Source organism: Falco cherrug, chromosome Z, assembly GCF_023634085.1.
Source record: "Falco cherrug isolate bFalChe1 chromosome Z, bFalChe1.pri, whole genome shotgun sequence".
NCBI lineage: Eukaryota > Metazoa > Chordata > Aves > Falconiformes > Falconidae > Falco > Falco cherrug.
This window is the reverse complement of record NC_073720.1, coordinates 62,384,194-62,409,824: the sequence shown is the minus strand read 5'-3', so window position 1 is coordinate 62,409,824 and position 25,631 is coordinate 62,384,194. Positions and strand designations below refer to the sequence as shown.

At 39.6% G+C, this 25,631-nt stretch overlaps 1 protein-coding gene across 4 annotated transcripts; it reads right to left on the bottom strand.

The window, feature by feature from the left end:
- Positions 1-3,510: 3,510 nt before the first annotated feature.
- On the bottom strand, positions 3,511-25,631 carry DCP2 (decapping mRNA 2). 4 transcript variants are annotated; one of them, XM_055698404.1, is made up of 12 exons: positions 25,476-25,617; positions 24,529-24,567; positions 17,798-17,949; positions 15,341-15,468; positions 14,817-14,915; positions 11,385-11,537; positions 9,607-9,719; positions 9,393-9,500; positions 8,478-8,601; positions 7,815-7,922; positions 6,074-6,125; positions 3,511-5,388 (listed from the first exon to the last, which is right to left on the bottom strand). In XM_055698404.1, the coding sequence occupies exons 1-12, from the start codon at positions 25,526-25,528 to the stop codon at positions 5,222-5,224; spliced, it is 1,296 nt and encodes a 431-aa protein (XP_055554379.1). In that variant the 5' UTR covers positions 25,529-25,617; the 3' UTR covers positions 3,511-5,221. The 4 variants fall into 4 exon arrangements, with proteins under 4 accessions (XP_055554379.1, XP_055554380.1, XP_055554381.1 ...); XM_055698405.1 differs by having other exon boundaries at positions 3,511-5,385; positions 25,476-25,615; XM_055698406.1 differs by lacking the exon at positions 24,529-24,567 and having other exon boundaries at positions 25,476-25,631.

Genomic DNA, 25,631 nt, shown 5'->3' with positions numbered 1-25,631 from the left:
TCTTGAGTTTTAAACAAACAGGAAGACTGTATATCCCTTCACACATGAGCTATACAGTAACGCTGGCTATTTTCTGTGAGGCATGCAGTGCTGCACAGGTAAGTGTTATCTTCGGGCAGCAACACCTGAGTCAGCCTGCATCCTGGAACACATACAGCAATCTAGCATTATGTAACAATTAATGAACAAGACCCCACCTTCTTCTGTGGAGTCTGTTTTGCTGTTTTAATGTGAAGAGTGCTTTGCAAGCCCAGCTAAACTGCTCCTCAGGGCTGGAGTACAGCTTCGATCAACTGCAGTGCCATGCAGACATAGTAAAACTTAAAAGATCCTGGTTTAAGTATAGGCTTGAGAAATATTTGTTGAGAGCTCTTTATCATGCAGTTTTGTATACCTTTCCTGCATAACAAGAATATGTATCCAGACCAGTAAGGTTTAAATGGTTCATCTCCCTGGTTGAGTAATTTTGCTCAAACATGCTTAAAAAAATTTTGCAGTTTCTCATAGTGGGAAGTGTGTTGTAGAGAACCAACTTTCCAGGATCTATTCTTAAAAAGCTGTGAAGGCCTTGTTTTAAAACTATTAATGCTGCATGAGCTATAACCACTTTCTTAAAGGCACTGAGCTGTAACCCATAATGGAAACTAGAAGCTAGTTCTTCTGATCAACAATATTTAATAATGACAAAATATTCAACACTTTTCAGTAAACTTCATAGTTTACCTATTCAAATTTAAACATTCTGTACCCTGTGAACTTTTGATAATTACTTAAAAGCTTCCTTTTTTCCTGTAAGTGTTGAAGGAGGAATTTTACTTTGTCCCAAAAGTATCCCAGAACTGAGAACAATTTAAAGGTAAGGGTTTCTGTAAAGCTGAATCTATACAACAGGTTAAGTCTAGCTTAACCAATACTTTCAAGAAAAAGACAAGCAAAACCCCAAGCATTTATTTTTAATGTACTACTACTAATCCAGAATAATTTCTCTTGTATAATCTTGAATATGGCCAACGTAATTGCTACATGTCATCTTGACAATCTACTTGAAGCAGTGAAATGCACACACAGCACAAGTCCTACTGCATCTATCAGTGCTTATGTACAGAATTAAGAACAGTGCAAATACTAGCATTTAGCCTAATTTCATTCTTGAACTACACTACTGCTATAAATGCGTAAGAACAAAAACCTATTACGCTAGAGTAGTGACATTCCAAGCCTAATTTACTGTAAAAACACCTTCAGTTAGTTTGTAGAAATTTACCATATCTTAAATAATTTTGGTTGCTTCAAAAGCTGAAATACTGTAATAACAAAAACAATCTGAAATTATGGTGACATGCATAAGTACCAGTTTTGCACCATTTACATTTACCATGTAAATGCACCACTAAGTGCAAGACATTTTCTGTAAATAAACTGATTTTAAAATCAAGAGAGGCTGTTCTACAAGTTCGCAATGATTGTGAGCTTCCTGTCACATTTTAGGTTCCTGTCACATCACCTCCCGATTTAAAAAGAGAAGGCACCTGACTTTACTGCTGAAAAAGAACACTGTTGCTCAGAATTTATAAAAAAACAGGTAGCTGACGATTAAACAGCCACTGACCCAACAACTGAACAGCCAGTCACCCATGGAGCAGCACCACCATCTTGCACCACAGGGTAGTAGAGCTTGGATTCCTTAATGTAGATTCTTGCTCTTCACACCAGGATGGCAAGACTGCTGCTATAAACTGCAGATCAACAAAAGCAATGCTACTATAGTAGCTAGAAGTTAGAAAAAATTTATTTCTTGTCTGAAACTGTAGACTGAGAGCAAATCTCAGACTATTCCTACAGCTAAACTTAAAGCCTGCCTTGTTTTTAAAAGGAACTATTACATTTGTAACAGTGAAGGAGAAACACCATATTGTCCTCAAATCACCAACTGTAAATCAGGAAGGTTAGAGCACAGCACAGAAGCCTGGAACAGTGACTAGGCCCAACATATTATTAGGAACTATTTATGCAAGTTTGGTCTTAAGAATTTATATTGTGTTAAAAAAATACTTTGAATGTGCAATAAATAAAGCTATTTCCCCTCTTCTTCCCACTACCACTGTTTCCAGACTTCACAGCAACTTTTGAAGGCATGCATGTACATCAAGAAGTTGAAGTTAACAGCATTTCAGCACAGACCATCCATCATTCAATTAGGCAGATCACTCTTCAGTCCAAGTTCAAAGTTTAGAGCATTCTGTGAAAGAGATGCTAAAAACTTCACACTAAAGCAGAGAGTTTATGTACTACTAGAAACTGCAAACTAGTACTAGATTCCCAGCACACACACATTTGTAGTTTTTTTTGTTAAATGTCTTTTTATTCCATGAGTTCTTTAATTTCAAGAATATTGAATGACCATTCATAATCTGAATAACCCCATACCCGCAAGCATTCTCAAACTGAGCAGTGTTTGTTTTTCAAGCATCTTGACATCAGCTCTTGAGTCTGACATGCAGTTACTTACTCCCCTGTGTCTAGCTCCTATAAAATAAAAACTCACAGAACCAAATTCTCTGTCTCACTTGTTATTTCTTCACTGTTATATTAGAAGACAATGTAAACTGTACTTTTAAACTTAGAAATATACTTAATTATAAAAGGATGGCAAAATAAGAACATAAACAATAGTAAACAATTCAAAATATTCACAGTGCAGGGCATGATGGAAGCCATAAGGTAGATCACATGCCACCACGCTTACATCTTTTTCTTAGAAACCTTACTGAGAAAGCTGAAAGCAATGTTACTACAAGAAACAGTACCCTCATACAAAGAAGTTATTGCATATTTATCACATTTATTTGCAACTCACATTAAGGCTAGATTTACTAAAATCATGACATACATATAAGCCCCAATTTGGGCTGCTTAACAAAACAACCAATTTCTCTTACAACAAACTAATCTTTCACTAAGAAAAAAATGACCCAGTGAATATAGAGGGCAGTCAGCATCTCCTATTCATAGGACACACTTGCTTTGTTCTAAAGACTTCCTCTGCCTGGGACACAATTTCCCTAACAGTTGACAGTAGCTCCAAGTTCACTGTTTTGTCAACATCTCCCTTTTTTCACACAGCACTAGATGAAATATAACTCTTAACTTATCTGAGAAGTCAACTTACTTATTAAAGATTTCCACAGCCCGATACTTAATCATGCCTTAGGAGAGTCTTCTTAACTCCACAGGCAGTAGCAGCCTCAGGGTATGAATACAAACTTCTGCCTCACCATGAGTAAAGGCACTTTTGCTGGGAAATCAACTACGTGCACTAAAGAAGTAACTACGTATTAGTTTTCACCTGATGCTGAGTAACATAACCTCCTCCAGCATTATCCCACCTTCTCATTTACTGTTCTTTGCCATTTACTGTTCATTTACTGTTTTGAACAGTCTTTGGATATCTTGGGTTGGGGTGGGCTGGTGGTGCTCTGTGTTTTTGGGTTGGTTTTGGGTTTTGTTGGTTTGTTTGTTTTTGTTTTTTTTTTAAAACAAAGTGAGACAAAAGCTAGATTGAGCCATTTCAGGATTTGGTCTTGAAAGGCAAGGCCCTCAGGACTCTTGTCCCCCAGAAGGAAATGCTACAGTCTGTTGTTATTCCTGTTGACTGATCCTATCACCAGAGTTCTATCACCAAGATTATTACAGCATTAGAGTCCCAAATCACCTGATAGCAGGAAGATAAATAAACCAGGAGAAAGTTTTTAAAGCTGTCTTTTCCTGTTTCTAAGGAAAACCACTAGGTAACATCAGGTAGGGTAGATGAAGTAGGGTGGTTGAAGGAAGACCAGGATTTTGGTTTTGGATGACACACGAGTTGCATAAAGGCTCAGTGCATGAGCATACACTGTGATGAGACAAGGGCATAGTTCATTCAACCTATGAAGTTACCAATTACTTTTATTTTAGAGAAAAGTCCATTTTTAAATCTTGGACAACATGCTTGCTACCACAAGCTGTTATAACTAATTACTTCAGTGCATTTCTCTCAACTGTAAAGCACATGTTCAAAACCCCTTAACTTGAATCATGAAGGTGATCTAAGTTTGTCACCTCAACTCTTACTGGGTTTTTGTGTCCCGTCCCCTCCCCCCTCCCCTTTGATATTTTTACTAAGAAAGCATTGTAGCTGAAAATGACTGAGGCTACATCATTTAAATGCTAACTGCAAGTGCAATTCAGTACTACTGGATATCTACAGATTACACACTACACAAGATCTGAGGACAACAGCACAAAATACAATACTGGACACACTTAGAATAGTTATTGCAAGCCTGATTAAGCCATTTAGTGTCACACAATGACTCTTTTATGTATGCACCTGCCTTCCTCCTCAGTGAGATCTACAGAGGCTTACTTACATTCATACAGAACCTCTCACGGACAAAGTTTAAGCTTTTCTTTTTTGAAAGCAGCTGCAACTGGGATAACACAAAACTTTGCAACTTCTTCTTACCCAGCTGGTGACAGTGCATAAGAGTTGAAGCTAGACACTTTGAATGGCTAAGTTCTTCCTGTTTTGTGTATCCTTTCTGAAGACAGAGGCAGAATAGGTACAAGAAGTCAACATGCAATAGATTTGACTCCAAGTATTACTGATTGCAAGCCAACAGAAACTACCTGTGTGAAAGAGGGAAGGTATTTTGGGCAAGCAACCAAGACAAAGGATGACAGGCTGAGGCTAGGTTTGAAATGTGCAACTTGGTTTCAAAAATCACTAGGACAGAGTCCTCTGAGAACGTTTCATTGCCACTGCTATAATATTGCAATGTACTACACAATAATGACTAACAAGTCCATTAATTTACATCAGAGCAGTTAAAAGTTTAGCAAGCTGGTATACTCCAACAGGTAAAAGAAAAAAGTCAATGACATTCTATAAAACACACAAGTTAAAAACAAGAAAGAATGCCCTCTAATGCACAGCTAGGAACAAGTGAACTGAACACTGGAAAGGTACTTTGTAGACAAAGGCTATACTGCATTTAAAGTGCAACACTTGACTATGCCACTCCCATACTGCAAAGAGAACAAACCCTTCCAAACCACCAGTCAGTCCCTGCATTGCATTTAAAAACAAACAAAACAAACTCCTGAGAAAGAGTAAGGCTGGATAAGAAACCCCCTCAATTGCAACAGGCAAGTCTGATTTTTGTTCCTCTTAAGTTAGTTGTCAGAGGTCAAAACTTTTCATTATGGCATCATGGTCAAACTTGAAACTCAAGAAAGCTCTTGATGAGAAAGCAAATTTGTAATGGCCATTGCATGCCACAGAATGCCCCTCTACATGTTCTGGCAGTGGGTCTTCACTGGAGCAACACATCTCATATGCTGCATCTGCTTAAAAGAGAAAGAAAAAGAAAATTAAATTTTAAACAGATGATAAGTAAGAGTATCAATAACAATACAAAGCCATACCTCAAATGCAAATTCAATTAATATTTATGACAAATTATAAATTATTCTGGACATAAACAGAAGAAGGTAGTAGCTCAAACTGCCATATTTACAAGGCACCTATTCGCTAGAACAAATCTTCAGTGTCACAGCAATCTGAAGATGCTTTGAATAGCCAGTTTTACCAACAGGTGCTGTTTTGCAGGTAATTTCTTAATAAGGAGGAAAGAAATACAGCCCTATTTTCTGAGCAGTAAGTAAAGAACTATGTGCACTCTCCAGAGCAGTCCAGTATCAACTGCAGCTTATTACTAGCAGGACAGAAACCCTTGAACCAACACCCGATTACCAACATTGTGTTCACTCAAATGCTATTTTCATAAAACAGCTTTTAGTTACTTTTTACTCAGCCACCTGGTATAATCTGACAGCCTGAACAATTAAGGAGAAGAACTGCACTAGCAATATGAAGCAGCACAGAAAGTTAGCCAAATAAAAAAAATAAACAGTAATATGGCTTTGTAACATTTGGTAGGTTAGCATACAAGGAAAAACCCTTGACCATCATTATGCAGGTACCTTCAGTCTGTAACACATGACAACAGATGAAAATTCAGACTTCACTTGCCTGTTTCAAAGTTATCTTGAAGTCTTCTTGGATTAAGCCTTTTTTCACATTTCTGGTTAAAAGAATGACCATACATTACACACATCATAAAGAAATGGCATTCTATTTCTTAGGGGTATAGCTTAAGCATCAGCTAAAAGGCATGCTGGTTACATTTGCTAAGACTCGCCTCCCACTGTATCTGCATTAATCCTGTCATGTTACTTTATGTGGTAAGCATGCTTCATGTTCACAAGTCTTTCAGAAGCATGCCGCCTTTTAACAGTCAAACCATTTTTGAAATGCAGGCTTTCAGGGAAAAATTTTTTGAGTACTTTCAAAATGTTTTAAGCTAGAAAGGTCTTGCATAGGATGGTGTGGAAACAAAATTGCACATACATAAGCCTGTTCTTCGATCAGCTTGTCCCAAAAAGCAAGGGGAAATATTTCCAAATACACTGATACTGCCAATTAAATTAGCATTCATTATAGACACAAACTTAGAACTCTCCAGGGAAGGGTGAAGTTTTGGCCCCAGGTAGGCTGCTGTAAGTATACAGAGAAAAGTATGGCCCTTTGCACTCTGTGTGAATTAAGAGTTCCCTGGCTTCCAAATTGTGTTAGCAAATTATCACTGGGACATGAAATATTTAAACTTCAAAAACACTGAAAATTATGAAAGTGCAAATTAAGTATTTAGCAAAGTCTGTAAAGAGCCTACAAAATAACTGTGGAGTATTAACAGTTCCAGTTGTTTCCACCAAGATCCTACATATTCCCATTACAGTTTTTTTCTATACACCCAAATTTCTAGGCAGTCAATGGACTTTTTGTTCTTCTGCTCTCAGATCCAAACCCACCTAACTATTTCTTGCTACAGTGAGGATTTTACAGGATGAAAGTTTATGGTTTCTGCACTTTTACAGGAAAAACAGAGAGAAGGTAATAACCACAAGCCAGAATGGGAAAAATCTGTCTTACAGCCAGTACACACGAAAAACTAAAGCCTGGACAAGCCAGCTGAGCTGCATGGAGAACTGGGGCTCACTGCTACACAACAGCCAACAAAACAGAATTAAAGAGCCATAAAGAATGAGGGGTGGGGGAGAGGGTGTGTCAAAAAGACATTATATATATTTAAATAAATAAATAAATAAATATATATATATATATATATATGTATCAGTGAGTCTTCTCCCAGCCAGCAGAACTATGGGGACAAATAAAATTAGTTAGTGCAAGGAAAATGTTACAAACAAAGAATGTCATACTGGAATTTACAAACTGCTGTAGTGGTACTGTATGATTAAAAAAGTATGAGAATCTAGCATTCAAATCAAGCCTGCACCTCAACATTTTTGCTAGAAAGAAGGGAAATAATAAGCATCTGCATACCACTTTGTATCTAATTTTTGCATAACAAAACTCCATGCTTACAATAATACATCATACGTGAATAAATAAGGCATGTACTACACATGGAACCTGGAAACCTGAAGAATTGTCTACTGAAACAGCTGACAAATTTTCAACTGCTAAAATAAGACTCACCTCCAAAATGCAGATTTTGAAGCTTGGTATGCTTGTCTATAGATGTATACATATACTAAGGTAAGAAACACCATATTTCTACACATACATACGAAATACTCTGATTAAATACTTTTGATAGATATGCACTCTCTTTCAGCAGGACATTGGCCTGAACATTTTTTAAGCATTACTGGAACCATTAATGAGACAGCCACTGCACGTTTCTTACCAAGGTATGGTTTTGCTTAACTGGTTGACTGTGGACTCCATTTGTCCGCTTCTTTTGGCTGGAAGCATCTTGATACTGCCTTCTGCCGTTGCTCCTCAAGCACTGACTCTGTCATTAAGTCCAAAATGTAGTAAAAAGAAGAGTTTAAATGGCAGCATTGAACACCATTGCACTGACACTTCCTACTTCTTAGTTAAAACTTTCCTCTAAATAACCTCAAAACATGTAAATGGTATTTTTTGTAGACTAACTGAAGCACACTGAAATTAAATTGAGTGTATAGTTACAGAGAGTCATCAGCTGTTACTCAGTCTCTCCTGCACTATTACAGACACTGTATTACACAATAAATCCAGTTCAGTGAGTTCCCATACACAGACGCATATATACTAGAGGTACCCAAAGTATTTCAAAATGGTACATGAAGGACACCAAAATGGGAGTAGAAATTACTATCTATACTTGAAACAACACAACTACCACCTGATACCCAGGTGGTAAATCTGAGAATCCCCAGGATATTTCTTTTTTCCCCCCATATTTTTATTTTTGCATGCTATAGTGACAAAATTCAGTATTTTTATTTCAGAGAGCAACCCTTACGAACAAAGGCATGCATTTTACATAGCCCAGATTCCTATGTTTCCCTAAGAAACAACCTACCTTTATTTTCAAAGCTTCAGACATCTCAGGATGACTATATGGCTTCTGTGGCTGTTTCGGCTTCACCCACTGCTCTCCTGAAAAGCCATCTGTAAACATCTGCTGACTACAGCGAAGTTTGGATCTAGTACAGGAAAAAGAGTGTATAACACAACTTCAAACCTACGGATAGCAGAAGGGAAATATGAAGGAGTTTTCTGCTTTTCAAGAACAGCCTGGAAGGCAAGCTCAAGTAACCTAGTGTGGAAACTGTAATGCTGCTCACTGCATCCACCAAATTTTGTTTTGTCTGCTAGTGGGAAATCTACGTTCTGCATAGAAAGCCAGCTATGTTCATGTTCGCATTTGTCCTGTCATTAGTGTCAGGAGTGACCTGACTACTTACTGGAGCACAGCCTTCTCTTTGGGACTACAGGTTTTGAAGTTTGCTCTACTACTTTTTGCTCAGCTGAATCAAAAGCCAGCAGCACTTGTTCCCCTATCCCGCAGGTTTTATCTAGCTAGCTACTTCTGATAGCACTTCACAACCCTACTTTAGAAAGTCCTGTTTTTCCTCTGTGGATGTGCCAAAAGCATTGAATTTAAAGCAAAATAAGATACCTGCTTGTTTTATGTTCTGGTTTTGGATTCCCACAGACAGGACTCAAAAAATTACCTCAGTTCTGACACATAAGAATTTAACAAGAAAGTGTATCATGATGTCAGCTAACTTACCATCCTATTCAAAGTTCTATGATATATTTATTATATTTTTTTATTAATTTTATTATTAAATTTATTTTTTAAAATTATTTTTAATCAACCCTTTCTATTACTGGAACATGAATACTCAGAGAAACAGAAAGCACAAGCTGCTTTGTATGACCAATGTTTTATAGAAAAGATACAGAGATGTTAAACTGACCTGGTTCTTACCTAGCTTTTTCCAAGTTGGGCTTAGAGGGTGTGCTACCTGTAGATGGAAATCCATGGTCGCTGTCTGAGGAATCTCCATATCTTTGGGCAATCCACTCCCTCAATGGCCTGCAACAAACGGAAGTGCAACAAAATCTACTTACTAAATCAAATCTAAAGAAATTGAAGTTCTCTGAAAGACAGTGGCCCAGCATTTGCCTCATCTTAAACATACCTGATGAAGGGAATTGCCATAAAAAATTTGTTCGGTGCCAAACCCAGCTTGGACTTTGGGGTCATGTCATTTCTGTGGCACGGTAATTTGTCGATGGAAAACCACTCAATATTCTAGAAAAGACAAGAAATAAAATCAAAATACCCACTACTGTAGCCTTACGGAATACTACAAATGTGTATCAACCACAATTATTTCCTTTAATTAAAAAATTACAATGTAAGACTTTAATTAATGGACCACAACAGGGTTTTTCACAAAAAGTTAATTAACAATGGGGTCATTCCTCTGACTGCAACTACAGAGTAACAGATGGTACAACACATACTCATTGCAAGATACGATGCCTAAAATATGAAAGGTATTATCCAGCAACTACATTATGAGTAAGGGTTTCAAAAACCAACCAAACCACTGCACATGGAATACCAAATAAAGGCAGAGACTTTAAATAACTTTAAAAGTCACTACTATTCTTGTATTTTTATTTAAAATGCCATCAAGACTAGACCACCGATACTAGTTCAACAATTATCAGAAAAGAAGGGGATTTTATTTGCAAAGTTTCAGGTTTTGTTAAAAAAGACAAAAAAAAATGGGTAAAGTGCAGGATTTGTCATTTATAGTTTTAACTATTAAACCTGTATACTTGCAGAATGGGGAACAAAATCAAGAATTCTGAATATACAGTATACAGAAGAACACACACAACATTTTTTATTGCAGAACCTAGCCCCAGAGCCTCAGGTTCAGACAAGACGAACATTATGGAAAGAAGTTACATACTGAACAGGTTTTCAATATAGTTCTACAGGGAATACAAAAATGCACGCCCAGTTGGTATTAGATCAGATGAAGACAAGTGCTTCAGTAGGAAGGCAAAAATCTGCCATTGTAAGAACTCTTCATCACCCCACACAGATGGTCACTGGTATACAGAGGAGGGTATTTACTGTACTTTAAAAAAAAACAACTTTGAAATTCATCTTCTTTTACTTCTTACTTTGAAAAACGAGTCTCTAATGCAAGAAATTGAGACAATCCTGCCTAGTCAACTACAAGTATCTTTTCCAATTTAGAAAGCCAGATGCCCTCTTCAGCGGCACCATCTGTATGAGAATACAGGGACAGCTGTTTGAAACTGAATCCGTATACAAGACAGGCACATAATCTTTGAAGTTTCAGTATATCAGGAACAAAGTTTCCAACAAGTCTACTACCTGAGTCTTTGCTTCTCCCTTTCACAATACCTTTTCAAAACCTAATGGTACACAAACCATCCAAAACAGTTCCCGTTTTGTGTCACCTGCCCAACCTCCTCCTTAAAATACACTATTCTCTAAATCTGGATGGTACTAGCCATGAAAGACAGAACACAATCCTTAGTTTCTCCTTCTGATACGCAGGCTTTTGTACCACACCAATTAATAATTACATTTTCAGAAGAATATATAGTTATATATACAGCTATAACTAGGAATAACACGAAACTATTAACGCATACACCACCTAAGAGAAAAGGAGAGAACTATAGTTTGGCAGTATGCTCTGACATTGTTTTCACGATGAATGGAGACAGACACCTGGTTAAGTAATCAATCTTTGCAGTAGAGTTGCAGGAAGTTGACAAGACCCTACAGTGCAGAGATGCCATTTGCACCTAGTGTTTGAGGTATTCATCAGGTGTGGTAGTTTCATTATTTTACAGACCATTAGCTTTAAAATGAAATCAAGCTCCACAACAAGGTCCTTATAGTTTCAAACAAGATAACACATACCCGAATTTCCCTTCTAGTTTTGGGGTTGAATTTTGTGTTCTTGGGAACTCCTGGAATGATGTAGAGCCGTGCTAACTGATCATTAATTCGCAACTCAATGTAATCTTCTTTGCAGATACAATCTTTTATGTCAAACCCAGTTTCTTCAAATACCTGAGAAGTATATAGATGAAATCAGTGTGTGTATTCAGATTTACCTATCAACACAAGGCAAGGAATGACTATTTTTCAGATCTCTCCATGAGAGCTGGCTACTGCTGGGAAAAACAAGCCTTTACACATACATACATGCTCAATAATAGAAAAAAGTATCTAAGATCCTATGTGCTTTACATTTCTCTAAGACACACCTGTTATAAAAGTTGAAAGAACTCTATTACACCTTCATGTATCAATTTGTTAATATGGATGGGGAGTCTCTAGCTGCTCCTCCATGCTGCTGGATGCATGGAAATATTACTCACAGCAAAACCTACGATTTGGGGAGTAAAGATATCTTCAAGTTCTAGCAAGGTTTATTTGCACTTCAGTTTTTCTTTTTCAACAATCCTGCTACTCCACGAACCTTCTACCCCCAAAATACATAATCATTTTTATGATCATAACAAAACCCAGCAACAGAGTAGCAAAACTTACTACAAAACTCAAATTACACATTCACATAGAAAAAAACCTTAAAACTGCCCTGTCAGGTACCCTAAAGGAAAAAACAGGAGTATTATACCTGCTTGAGATTACTGGAAAGACAATGGTATTTTAAAAGACCATTTTCCTTTGTATATTTTATGGTCTGGCAATGAAGGCTTAAAAGATTCACAGAATGGTTTGGGTTGCTAGGGTCCTTCAAAGATCACCTTGTCCAACTCACTCCCATGGGCAGGCACATCTTTCACTAGATCAGGTTGTTGAAAGCCTTGCTTCAAAACATTTACTTTTGATAACATTTTCAAACATACAAGATTTGTAGCATAGAACGATTCATGTCAAACACACCTAATAGTTTAAATCAGATCATGCCTCTAAGCTTGCTAAGTAAACACTCATTTTTTAGAATCTTTCTAGTCCTTAAAATCTCCACAAGAAATACAAGTACTCAGAAAACATGCAGAATCGATACCACTATCCAAAATATTTCTGCCCAGATAATAAAACACTCATGTGAGCAATCACTTGTATATGTGGATATTAACCCCAGGGCTATTAAGCACCACTGCCAATAATCCAAAGGTAGAAGTCCTGAGTTAAATTTTTTTAAAGACCAGATTTAGAATTAAAAAGATGGACAGGATCTTCAGTAAAACCTCTTCTCACCCCCCCTCTCCCGTGGGTAAATATAATACAAAAAATAGAACAAGATAACTGCATATAAAATAATACTAGGAAAAAATACTCAAAATACGTTAGCAAAATACCAATGCAGATATTGGTATCAGAAAAATGGTTTAAGTTCCATTTTCGAAAATCCAGAGGAAATAAAGCACGAATATGAAAAACACAGAAGTGTTTAACACAAAGCAAGTAAGTGACCAGTCAGTCTTACAAATTAGCACACAGAACACCTCTTACATCAAAAGTAAAGCCGTCTTTCCAACTACGTTAGTAACAGCAGAGTTTAGGGGGAGAAAACCAAACAAAAAAGACCCCACTACACACTGTCTCAATTAACAGATGATATACTTTTCTTCCATACTTAATACTAACACCAATGTTTTCCCTTCCTAAGTAATCTTTCATTGTAGAAACTCCTTTTACCAAGAGAATCATCCATTTAGTATGGTTTTGCCCTCACCAACTTCTGAAATATTGCTGAACTGTGTAGGCACTGCACAGTGAAGACCTCTTCAATTAGACTTTACGCAGAAGCAGTTCATAGTTTTAGACCTGTGCTGAACTCCAGTAAAAGCAGTTAAAAGATTTATGCAAAAATACTACAGACGTCCTGATTCCTAGCCACATGTAAGCCTTGAAGAACTTGCCAGTTAATCCACAATGGCAATCTACCTTGATGGAAAAAGATCATAGCAACAGTGTTGTTCACTAGTGTAATCTAAATGAATTCTCCAAATTAAAAACACCATCAAAAGATTTTTTTTCCCTATTTAATGCTTTCGCTAGCTAACTTGAAGTAAAGAGGAAGACGTACTTCACATCATTCTTTCCTGAAGCAGTTCCACCTAGCTTGTCCTCTCCAGTGTTGTGTTCCGTATATTATTATGGTCTCCTCTCCTTTCAGTTCAGTCCTTTAGATAAATCATAAAAGCACCTGACTAGCAAAAGCTTGACTGAACAAGCTATTTATGGGGTCAGGGCAAGAGACATGCATTGAATAATCAAGTTAACCTTATTAAGTCTCTGCCCATCTTTCCCCAGCCCTTGAGTTTTGCAATGACAGCCCAGTGCATTCTGTAACTCAGGCGTTGCACTCTTTGGCAATATATAAATAATGTTCTCCACTCAGAGATCAGTAAGTGCTAACACAAAAGTGTTTATTTCATGTGTGTCCATTGTGTATTATTGCAATGTTAAGATCTAACACCTTATGTTGCTTTTCCAAGCCCATATTAAATATATGAGTGATATGGAAAGCAGCATCAGGGAATCAGAAATATGGAAGTTTTCATTCATGCCCCTTCGACAGGTATATTTAAAAAAAATAAATCCATGATTTCCCGATACTGATTCGGTCCAACTAATGCATCTTACTACTCTCCCTCATCTAATTTTCTCTCTCAAAAATTCTGGATGTATTATGTTACATAAACATTTGAGTTCATACCAGTAATATTCTTTTATAGGCTGTTTTTAATATGCAGCTTCACTATATAGCTAGGTCTCCAGCAGCAATAAATCCCACAGATTATTTTATTTCTCAGGTTTTACTTGCCACAGGCATTGATGCTTGCTCCTGCGCCAGTGAAAAACAGAAAAATAAAGTTCTTCACAATTTTTACAAAATCTTCTACAACCTCCAACTCAACTCTTTAGCCTCTTCACATAGCCCAGTGTACATAAGCTAAATTCCCATTCTTCTACCTGTTTACAGTTATGGTGGCACTTGTGGCACTTGAAATTTTACTCCAAAAGCCACAAAGTACGTAAGATTTCCCAAGCACCAAAAATAACACTTAAAAGTAAACTGATAGTTCAACAGAGAATTTTAAAAACGGTACTCAATTAGCCTATCAAATTAGTGCAAGACAATTAAAAACATCAAACAGTGATTTTTAAATTATATAACCACACTCTTGATTATCACTCTGGAACTCGAAAAAGCACTAAAAGCTATGGAAGACTTCTACAAGAATAGACTATTGACCTGACCTCAATAATGATATATCCAAGTAAAATGTCTTTTCATCTAATGCATATATCCAGTTTTCAGCAAAATTTCATTTCTTGAGCTTAAATTTAAGAGAATCAAACATAACTTACCTCTCTAGCGGCACAATCATGAGGAGCCTCCTCTTTATTTACTTTCCCTTTTGGAAATCCCCATCCAGACTTGGCTAAATAGCCCTGAACCAAAAGAACCTGCAAAATACAAGGGAACACAACTGTCAAATACCCACTATTCTAACAACTTCTATTAAATGCGTTCCCTTCAGTTGCCTGCTTCTCAGAAAAGACATTTTAGCCTGAAAGAAGGAATCCACTAGATTTGCTGTGTTTTGATAAAACAGTGAATTTTTTTCTGGGACTGTGGAACTCAAAATGCAAAAAAAAAAACCAAACAAAAAAACCCCCCACAACCAAACCTGAGTAGGAAAGCAAGTGGAAGTGTGTTTACTACCTCTCATACTATAGTTCTCTACACACTCAGTGTCAAGTAACTGTCAGGTTTTTGTGAATTTGAAGCATTTTTGCCTCCAAATGAAAAATTTAATCAATAAAAAGATTACTTCTTCCAGCACATGCCATCCTTCCCTCTAGCCCTTCACAACAATTTCTGTACTTACATTTTCAAGCGTCTCATCAAGAATAATAGCACCATACGTTGGCACTCCCATTTTATATTCTTTCCACTGTTCTAAAACCTTTTGTACATCTTCACCTTGAGGAAGTAAAAAAGGGCAGTGATTGAAGAGTATAGACGGATGTTAAGGAAGATAAACTTAGATATCCAGGTGCAAATCACATAGACATATAAAAGATAGCCACTCAACACCTAAAATAACCATGTTTCCTCCCTTAAGTGCTTTCAAGATATATTCTCTTGGAAAAATAAAATGAATAATCCATTGCCAAACTCTAAATGTCGGAAAGCATAAAATAATTTGGTAATTCTAATACAAGCCAATTATTTAGAAAAAAAAAAAGACAAGAAAAAAAAAGATGTCACAATGCTGCTTGTCTGAATGAAAGTCTCCCCTAATTTTGAAGGAAAAGTATCCACATACCAGTTATTTTGAATACGTATTATTCTTAAACACGTATTTTCATTTTGAAGTGAGAAAGACAGACAAAAATACAGTTTCATCCCCTGCTTGAAATGGAAATAAATTTTTGCCACAATCATTTGTTAGACTGCAGTACAAAATCTGTACTGAAGTATTTACTATGCAAAAAATTACTTTTAATGGCATCAAGTTAGAAATCAAAATTCTAGTAACTTTAGCAAAACCCACCATGCAGAGAAAACATGAACCACCTTTATAATTAAACCTTTGAAAGCAAATTTACAAGTCCTTAAAAAAAGTATTACATATTACATATAAAATTATACTACCAACAAAAAATGTTCCAAAGCAGAGTACTTAAATATACAACACTGCAGCAGAACAAATATTTCTGGCAAATGTAAGGTTGAGAGGGATAGATGTAATGACCAAATAACATCTACTACACTGTGTTTTTCCTGCACTGCCTTCAATTACCGGAAGAACTCTGTTGCTCTGAAAATGCAGTTACAAATAAAAAAGTATCTAACATAAATAAAAAGTAACTGCATAATAACAAGCAACAGAAAATTAACATATTTTTAGTTTACTGTTAAAAGCCGTAGTGTTTCAAATCTTGTATCAAAATTGGCAAGTACATACAGTGAAACTGCAGATAATACTATCATTAAGTACTTTGGATAGTGAAAACACCAATGTTATCAAGAAAGTAACAAACACCACTCCAATCCCACATCAAGAACACATGGGAAACAGTTAAAACTAAAACACTTGCTGGATTAAAGCCATGAGGTTTTCTCCAGCAAGGACTAGATAGCATGTGTTCCAGCAGCCCTCGTAAGCAATGAAAAAAGCAAGAGGCCAGCCACTCAAATTAGTTAAAACGCATCCTCTCCCCTACCAACAGAACTGCTTCTAGGAGCAGCGGTCAGTGCTTCCAACAAACACACACCACTGCCCACGGCAGAACACATACCACCTTCAGGTATGTTAACATTTACATCGCTGTTAAGATCAAGGAGACAAAACACCATGAACACCTCATCTCTGAAATCCACTGTTTCTGGCACAGAGTTCTCTGTTGCCGAATAAACCTGTCCTGAGTGACCACAACAGACAAAGCCCAAAGTCATGGACTAAATGAACTCAATGGACATTTTATAGACATTTTTTACAGCAGTGGTCCATAGACTAGGGGAACGATACCTGTGTATTACATCAAAGGATGGGGAAGGAGGGGGTCGGGTGGTTAATAAGATTGTATAGGGAAGTATGACATGATGTAAATGGTGTGGAATAAGGTGTGGACACTTTTCAGTGTCTCAGGCCCTGCCAGCCAGAGGGCTGGAGGGACATGGGCAATTGGGAGGGGACACAGCCAGGACAGCTGACCTGAGCTAGCCAAAGGGATATTCCATACTGTGGGTAGTCATGCTGAGTATATAAGCTGGGGGAAGAAGGAGGGAAGGGAAGGATGTTTGGTGTTACGGCATTTGTCTTCCCAAGTAACCGTTACACAGGATGGAGCCCTGCTGTCCTGGGGATGGCTGAGCACCTGCCTGCCTGTGGGAAGTGGTGAATGAATTCCTTGTTCTGCTTTGCTTGTGTGCGTGGCTTTTGCGTTACCTATTAAACTGTCTTTACCTCAACCCATGAGTTTTCTCATTTTCACTCTTCCAATCCTCTCCCCCATCCCACTGTGGGGGGAGTGAGCAAGCAGCTACTTAATTGCTGGCCAGGGTTAAACCATGATACCCACTGAGTCTTCCAAAGCGCAACCACAAGGAAAAATCCTCAAAGATCTGAAATTACCTGTTTCCATAGCTCTTTAGAAGTCTGAGAAACATCTCTTTTGTGGATGCCACAAAATTATGGAAGCAATGAACAGACAAAATCACACACTAACTTTTAATAGCTAACATGAACCTGCTACAAGTATTAAATTTCATTAACAATATTCAGTTTGGACTTTATCCACTGAGAAAGAAAAAAAATCACAATAATAAAAAAAGATATCAGCTTTAGCGAAGTCTCTTATCCCACACTGAGGTAATCCTGGTGTGTTTTGCATGTAGAAATCCAAGTAAAACCAATGGGCAAGTTCAATTTGAAAGCACACTCTGATCGCATTGTCTCTCTCCTCACTTGGAATGTGCAAAATGAATCGGCTGCCAGGAGAGAAAAAAAAGAGTAAGATTAGCCAAATCTATTAATGTAAATAAATCTAACAACAACAAAAGTGCATTGCAACAGTGGAACTCCTGATACATTAGCACAGAGCACCCAAACCTCCTTGTGGTCTGGACAGCAAAAGGTTTTCACATCAAAGCAAAATACAACTTTCTAAAATCAAGAAGAACGGATCACGACGTTTTTCACAAAAGTCAATTACTATAAACTAAGTAAACTAACTGTTGTGAAAACAAAGAGAGCAAGGACATCTCATGTAAGTGGCTATATTACAAGAATGAAAGAATTTTTGCATGTCCAGTAAAGAACATCTGCAAACTCTGGTAACAGACGTCAACACATTTTCTTCTGAACACAAGTTAAACACAGCTATGTATTTTCACTTAAAACCACAATAAACTATTAATTTACATAGATTTTAAAGTTCAATACAATCCTACTAATTTTCACGGTGTGAAATAGAATGTGGGCAACTGGTTTATTTTTCAAGTCTACTTTACGCTTCAGCTCAGATACCGGCACACAAACACAGAGTCCCAGAGATGCAAGTGCAAGCAGCACTGTGTGACAGGTTGTTTTACTTAAGCAGAATAAGCTTTACTTATTTATTTGTAAGATCAAGAACAACATAATTTTCTTTTTGGAAATGGAAGGGCATCCACCCCATTCAACTTAAAGAATTCGGCAGACATCTTTTACATTCAGCTCTGGAGTACCACCAGCTAAATCCAAAAGCATGTAATATCATTGCCAGAACCAGAAATACTTAAGACATCTTTTAAAATTTGGCAAGTATAAATTGTTAAGGGATGTCAGAAGTGATTGCCTCTCCCAACCACTCTGGCCAAGGACTGCCTTCTGCCTGGCTGCTGAAGCCCAGCCCTGGGGTCTGTGCCCAGGCTGAGGACACAGCTGCTGCTTTCCCTTTGGCAGGTTCAACCAGTAGCAAAGCCTTGAACGTATCCCCAGGGGGGGACACACAGTACATAATGTTACAAATTTGTTATTAGTTAGAATTAGCAACCATATTTGATTATATTGAAACACATTTGATCTTATAGAGTTATTTTAATAGGAATATAGAATTATAAGAAATTTTTTAGTGGAGTTTGTGTTTGCACAACAACAGACAGCTACTATGAAATCCTTTGTACAGCCCTGTACCAAGGCTGAAAGAATAGGTCAGAATCACCTAGTAGGAAAGATTAGAACTTAGATAACAGACTTAAGGTTCAAGATGATTGGATACAGTTTTTATGTGTAGACTAGAATACACTGAGATGTCAAAATGTAGAATCAATGGGAACTGGGGAGAGTCAACTGGAACAACCCATACCCATAGATACCTGCCAAGAAACAGTTACCTTAAGTAAAAGGCAATTCTGGCAGGGGGAGATCACAACCACCGACTCATGTACCACCTACCCAAATAGTACCCCAGACCCATTTCTAGATCTTTCTAACCTTTACTGTGCAGAATCAGATACGGGAGGAGACTATGTTGATGATTTTTGGGAAATATTATGTTTATGCATATATATATATACTTAATGAATATGTATGAACAAGTTCTATATATGGTGTATGATTTTGAAGCTTGGTGTGCGTTGATCGTGAGAGGACTCACTCACGCACCCAGCCATCAATAAAGAAGTGTCTGCTTATCTGAATCCTACTGGTGTCGATAAGATGGTGTTCTTCATGCCAAGATTTCGGTAACACCGCTACCCAGATCCCAGGCTCTCATACCCATCACACAGGTCCCTACCTCACTAGCTGGTCCAGCTTGAAGTTTGCTAGTGAGTACACAGGCACAACAGGTTTGGGAAAGGTAAGACACTGACCCTCCCACCAGCTAGCACCAGATACATGGGCTGTGACCCACAGTCCTGCTCCAGCTGCAGGCACTCCGTTCCTCACTCACACACTGGCCCCACAGGAGCTGGTTTTCATGACACTCACTACTCTCACCCCAGAAGCTGGAAGCAGAGACCCCCCACCCATGTGAGTAGCTGGCACTGAGATATCCACCCTCACTCTGCTAGCTGACACCCCATCCACTCACACATAGAGTTCTCATCAGCGTGGCACTTCATTCATCCTTGCAGCACACACATCCATGGGGTAAGGAGTGATAGTATGCAGAGAAAAAGATTAAGAAAAGCTCTAATAAGCTGCAAGAAGATACAACAAACTATGGCCACCAGGCAAACAACCCACTCAGGCAAGCATACTAACCAGCCCAGTTTCACACAACACCAGCTCCTTTTTATACCCCTGTTCCCTTTTCCCTTCGGCACCCGTCCCACCTTGGTGTGTGGGTTCCTCCCTGGTTTACAGCCTTATCAGTTGCAAAGATCAGGCTGACCTTCCTGGAAGTCACCTGTGGCTTCTTCATACCCCATCAATTCCTGTGACTGGCTGGTTTGTTTGTGTTTAGTCTTCTAAGGTCTACGTATATTTTTGGTTCTAATTTCACCCTTTTCTCCCTTGGTTTCCCAGGAGCAGGTATCCACTCAGATAAACTTGCTGGAATTAACATTTCCACACCCTCACACACACTTACCAATCAGTGGCCAGGTTCATTTCTCATCACCACCTCCATTATTGTTCCTCCCTGAGGTTTGTATCCCTATACAGTTCATTTATGGCTTCCTCCTTTTCTTATTATCCCGTTTTCACATTGAAAAAGGTCCTTGACCAGATACCCTTAAAGCAGCAAACACTCTCCATTACATAAATAACCTCATTCACCTCAACAATTATTTTCCTACTTACCAATTTTCAATTACCAACAACCCCTCCCAACTGCTCCTTTCTTTTTGAAGGCTCTATTACTGCCGAAAACAGCCCTTACATACAAAGCTGCTGTAGATTAAAGGTAAAAAAGATTAAGTCTATTTTGTTTTATAACTACTTGATGTTTTCTTGCCTCAGCACTGTAGCTGAACATAAATATGAAGATACAATATGCAGCAGTACCAAAAAAAGGAATAAAACCACCTCAGCATTAGGCTTAGAATAACAATAGCAAGACCAATTAGAACACTATTTATTAACAAAAGTTAACTGTTAAGTTACTTAAAGTGAATGAAGTGCTAACAACAGGCACCTTATATTGCATGAGGTGCAGCTGGCAGCAGCAGGAAGTTGGCCTCCATTGAGAAGAGCTGGTTCCAGTGGACCCACCCCAGGGCACAGCTGAAGCCAGCACCAAAATGGTGGCATCTCTAGGAAAGTGTACTTAAGACCAAAAATGCCAGACAGACAGAGAAAATGAGTGTGAAACAGCAGCACAAAAACCAAGGTCAGAGAAGAAGGAGGGAGAGTATGTGCTCCATGGCAGAGCATGTGTCCACACTGCAGCCTGTGGAGGATCCCATGCTGGAGCAGATGGGTATTTCCTGAAGAACTTCAGCCCCCAGGACTGAACCCACACTGGAGCAGGGGCAGAGCATGAGGAGGAGGGACCAGCACAATCAAAGCGTTACGGACAGACCGCAGCCCCCATTCCCAATCCCCCTGCACTGCTCATGGGGGAGGAGGAGGGAAGTTGAACCTGGAAAAAATGGAGATGTAGGGTAAGGTGGTGTTTAAATTGTCTTTGTTTCTCTCTATCGAAATTATTTTAATTGGCAACAAACTAAATTAATTTTCCCCAAGCTGAGTCTGGTTTGCCCATGATGGTAACTGGTAAGCAACCCTCCTGTCTCATCCACAGCGGCAAGCTTTCCACCCTATTTTCTTCCCTATCCTTGGACAGAGGGGGAGTGAGTGGCTGGGTAAGCATCTGGCTGCAGCCCAAAGTTAACCCACCACAGTCCTGAGGTCAGAAGATGGAGTAACAGCACTTGCTTATAGGAGACAGCACCAAGAAGCCCCAAAACCTTCATTAAGACTCTGTATCACCACTTCTTCAGTAGAGAACAACTCAGTAGCACAAGACAGCATGATAAAACAAAGTGACGTGCATACTTGTGACACATTATTTAACAGAAATGGTCAAAGTAGTCCTACTGCTGAAAATCAAACACACAATAACTTACTGTATTGTTTGATAAGAACTAGAATAAATTGTATTCTGGCATTGTGTGATTCTGTAACAGCCTAGGGAACTCAACAAATGTTTGAAGACATTATGTACCTAGCTTTAGCTTTCAACTTGTTTCTACTTGCTAGCAAGTAACATTTTACCCTCTGAACATGAATTCTGAGTGTAGAAGTCTCTTAGTTTATCAGCAGGGAAAAACTGTGACAGCCTGGAAAGTAAAAATTTAATTCTTAAGTGCATTAGACTAGTGGTTGTAATCCTATTTTTGTTATTCTTAGGAGAACTGCTTTGTAACAAAAGCATTTAACAATAATCACCACCATGATTACAACTTATGCTGAATTCTCACACAGATCTCTATGGCTGAATATAAAAGCCTACTTGTTATTTTACACTGTTAGAAAAAGTCATGTGTTTGGTTGGGTTTTTTGGTGTGGTTTTTTGTTGGTTTTTTTTTTTTTTAAAAAGAGCTAGCTTATACTGATTCTCTATTACAGGCTTCAGTGACGTATAATTTCAGTATTACACTCTCTGAAGTCAGCTACAAACACACCTATTACAGCAGGTAACTTCGTATGTTGAGCTCCACAAGTCAAACAAAGCCCAGGGCCTGACGGCCCTACACCCAATGTACTTGATTTAATAAAGCCAACATACAAGAGAATTTTTAGTAACATGCATTAAAAAAAATCTACATTTAAGTTTAGCTATAACCTATATGAAGTTGTTACATATTCCACTACCTTACTGTATGCCTCTGAGCTGCTGTCACATTCTACCTTTGGAATGCTGTTTTGTCTTGTAATTGTATGAATTTAGTTGTGCAGCTTTTAACTAAAAAACAAAAAGCCTTAGAATGGAAGATCAGGGGCTTGTAGTTACCATCTGCCTCTTTTCCTAATTCACCTTGTTGACTTTCATTAGTGCTAACAGATCAGCCCTGCTTCAGACACATTGCCTTGCTTGGACATGGACAAAAGAACAGAAAGGAGCAGAGGAGTCTGGCCTTCCCGTGGAAAAGAGAGAAAGAATTCTGTTGTGTACTGGAAGAGTGACAGAGCCTGACAAGCCTTGGCTCATGGGAGAAAACAAATGAGTGGAAGATCAGTGGTGCTTTGCTTCAGGTGGCTGGCTGTAAATAGGTCATTAAAATATCTGTTGCTTCCCACATTCTTCAATCTATAAATGTTATTACTGGAAATTTTGGTAGAAAGAGCCAAGCAATTTTTTCATACTCCGCTACTGATAAGATTCAAAATATTTTCTAGCACAACCTGTATTTTTTTCTTTTTCTGAATTCTGTCAGCAAATAAAACTTCAGTACTAAAATAATTATAATTTCAGTATAACAGGTTTGGAAAGTTACAGGACCCATCTGAATTCTCTAGTATCTTTTTATATGTACCATAGTGGTGTGAGCTGCAAATCTAAATAACTGTTAGTGAATTTTTAAGAGATGGCAACCACTCACATTACCCTCACTAGCTAAGCAATTAAATACATCTACTTTCAAGTCAAGGTTACCCAGTAGTCTGAGGTTTTGGGAGGGTTTCTAATGATTTTTTTGGAGAGTTTTCTTTTGATGTATTTGAAAACCAAAAAGGTAAGTTAAAGCTTAGATGTCCACAAAACAGAACTATTGGTTTTATTTCTATCTTGGGAGTGCTGGGATATCTGTCAGACTTCCACGCTCTGTCTCTGGACAGGGATATTTTTCTTTGTCCTGAAGCAAAAGGCCTGGATTCTCTCCAGAAAACTCTTAGTTATTAAAAGTTTGTGTATGCAGGTGTGTGCAATCATCAGTACTTCTTACTGTATCTGCCACTTTACCTGCTTGATACATTTCCTTGTGACAGAAGGACCACACTGAGCTGGTGCTAATTCCATCAACATAATGCACTGGTGAATTCAAATGCATTTGGATTTTACTTTAAGCTGAACCACTTTCCTTAGGTTCCTCACAGGGGCTCCTGTCTAGACAGAAGCTCAGGGAAATGCCACACAGAGGCTACTCAAAGAGCCTCCCGTGTAGGCACTCAGATCACTTGCAGCTGTTCCAACTGATTCAGCCAATTAGTGTAAATAGTAATTCCAGTGTTCGGGGCAGTTACAGCAGCTCACGTGCCCTTTTATCAGTCACCCCACAGGAGTGACACTCATAGGCTATTTCAGTTTTGTAAGCAGTGTGATTCCCCTCTGCGTTTGCTGGAAAAAGTCTTAAACCCAGCTTCACATGTGAGCAGGGATCTAAAAGACAAGTCCCATCTCTCTGCAGGGAGCCCAAAGAAGACACAATGGAAATACAAACACGCTTCAGAGGCCAGACTTCAGAGAATCAAAGATTTGCTTGCATATTGCAAACTCTGACTCTTGCATTAGGTACACAAAAAAAAAACATCGCTGTGTGGAGCAGTTCTAGCTCCCTGTAGCGTTATCACTCCACAGCATTTTCACTCATTTCAAAACAGTCGCTCCACCAGGTTTAGTGTCCTTCATCTCTACTCACCTTTCCCTCTCGCACACAAATACTTCAGGGGGGGTTCCTCTGGCAGTGGTAAAACAGAAGGGTTATTTCACGTCAAGTATCACATTGAGCTAGGGCATCAAATTCTGGGGGTGACACATCAATTAAGAGGTCCAAAGGGCCACACCACAGATGACCAGGGGGTGTGATAGCAAAGGGGAAAAGCACGTTCCCCCCTTCCCGGAAAAAACAACCCACGTTTTATGACAATTTTAAGTGTGTAGCTTTCCGGGTAAGGAAAGCTAGCCGTTCCACCCGGAGAGGCCCAGCAAGCGGAGAGGCCAGCCCCAGACCCAAGGGTATTCCCTCGGCCGTTCCTCTCCTGACTGGAACGCCCTCTCCCCGCAGAGGTGAGGGGCACAAAGGCCCCCCCCGCCACTTCGAAATTAAACCAGGCCTCCGAACGGCGACGGTCGCGGCAGACTCACGCTTCCGACGACGTCACGGGCGCAGCCCGGCGGCCAGCGCCAGCCCCCCGCACCGCCGGGCAGCCCCGGGCCGCGCCGCTGCGGAGCCGGCGGGCGCCCTTCCGTCGCCGTGTCCGTGCCTCGGGGCACCGCGTCACGAGGGAGCGTGCCCAGCGCGGCGCGGGAGCGTGGCACCGAGCCCCTTCCCTACCCTTCCGGGCGGCTGCGGGACTACCGACACCCCCGCCTCTACCGGGGCCGCCCCGCTTCCCCCTCGGCGGCCCGCCGGCCCCCGCAGCACCCCGAGCGACTCGGGCCCCGCCGGCCCAGCGGCGCGATCGCGCCCCTCGCATCGGGGCCGTGGCGGGTTGGGGTTGCGGCGCTCACCCCGCCCCCCGCAGCGGATGGGCCGCGGAGCCGACGGGGGTGTCACCGGCGCCGCAAGGAGGAACGGCGAGGCACCGGCCGGCCGCCGCCGGCGGGCGTGAGGAGAGCCCGGGAACGGCCCCGCCCCGCGGGTACCTGCACAGATCGTCCAAGACGCTGCTGGGGATCTCAGCCCGTTTGGTCTCCATGGGAGAACGCGGCTCATCCCGACGCGGCGGATCCCGAAGTACGGTGCGGCGGCAGGGGCGGGGCTCCTGGGTACTCGCCCGGCGGGGAACGACAGCCTCCTCC

Coding starts and splice junctions, on each gene's coding strand:
- DCP2 (XM_055698404.1), bottom strand. CDS start 25,528: ATGGAGACCAAACGGGCTGAGATCCCCAGCAGCGTCTTGGACGATCTG. Junction 17,950..24,528: donor TTTGTGTGCGAGAGGGAAAG/GTGAGTAGAGAT, acceptor CTCTCCTGGCAG/CCGATTCATTTTGCACATTC. Junction 15,469..17,797: donor AAGAGACTTCGCTAAAGCTG/ATATCTTTTTTT, acceptor ATCCGTCTATAC/TCTTCAATCACTGCCCTTTT.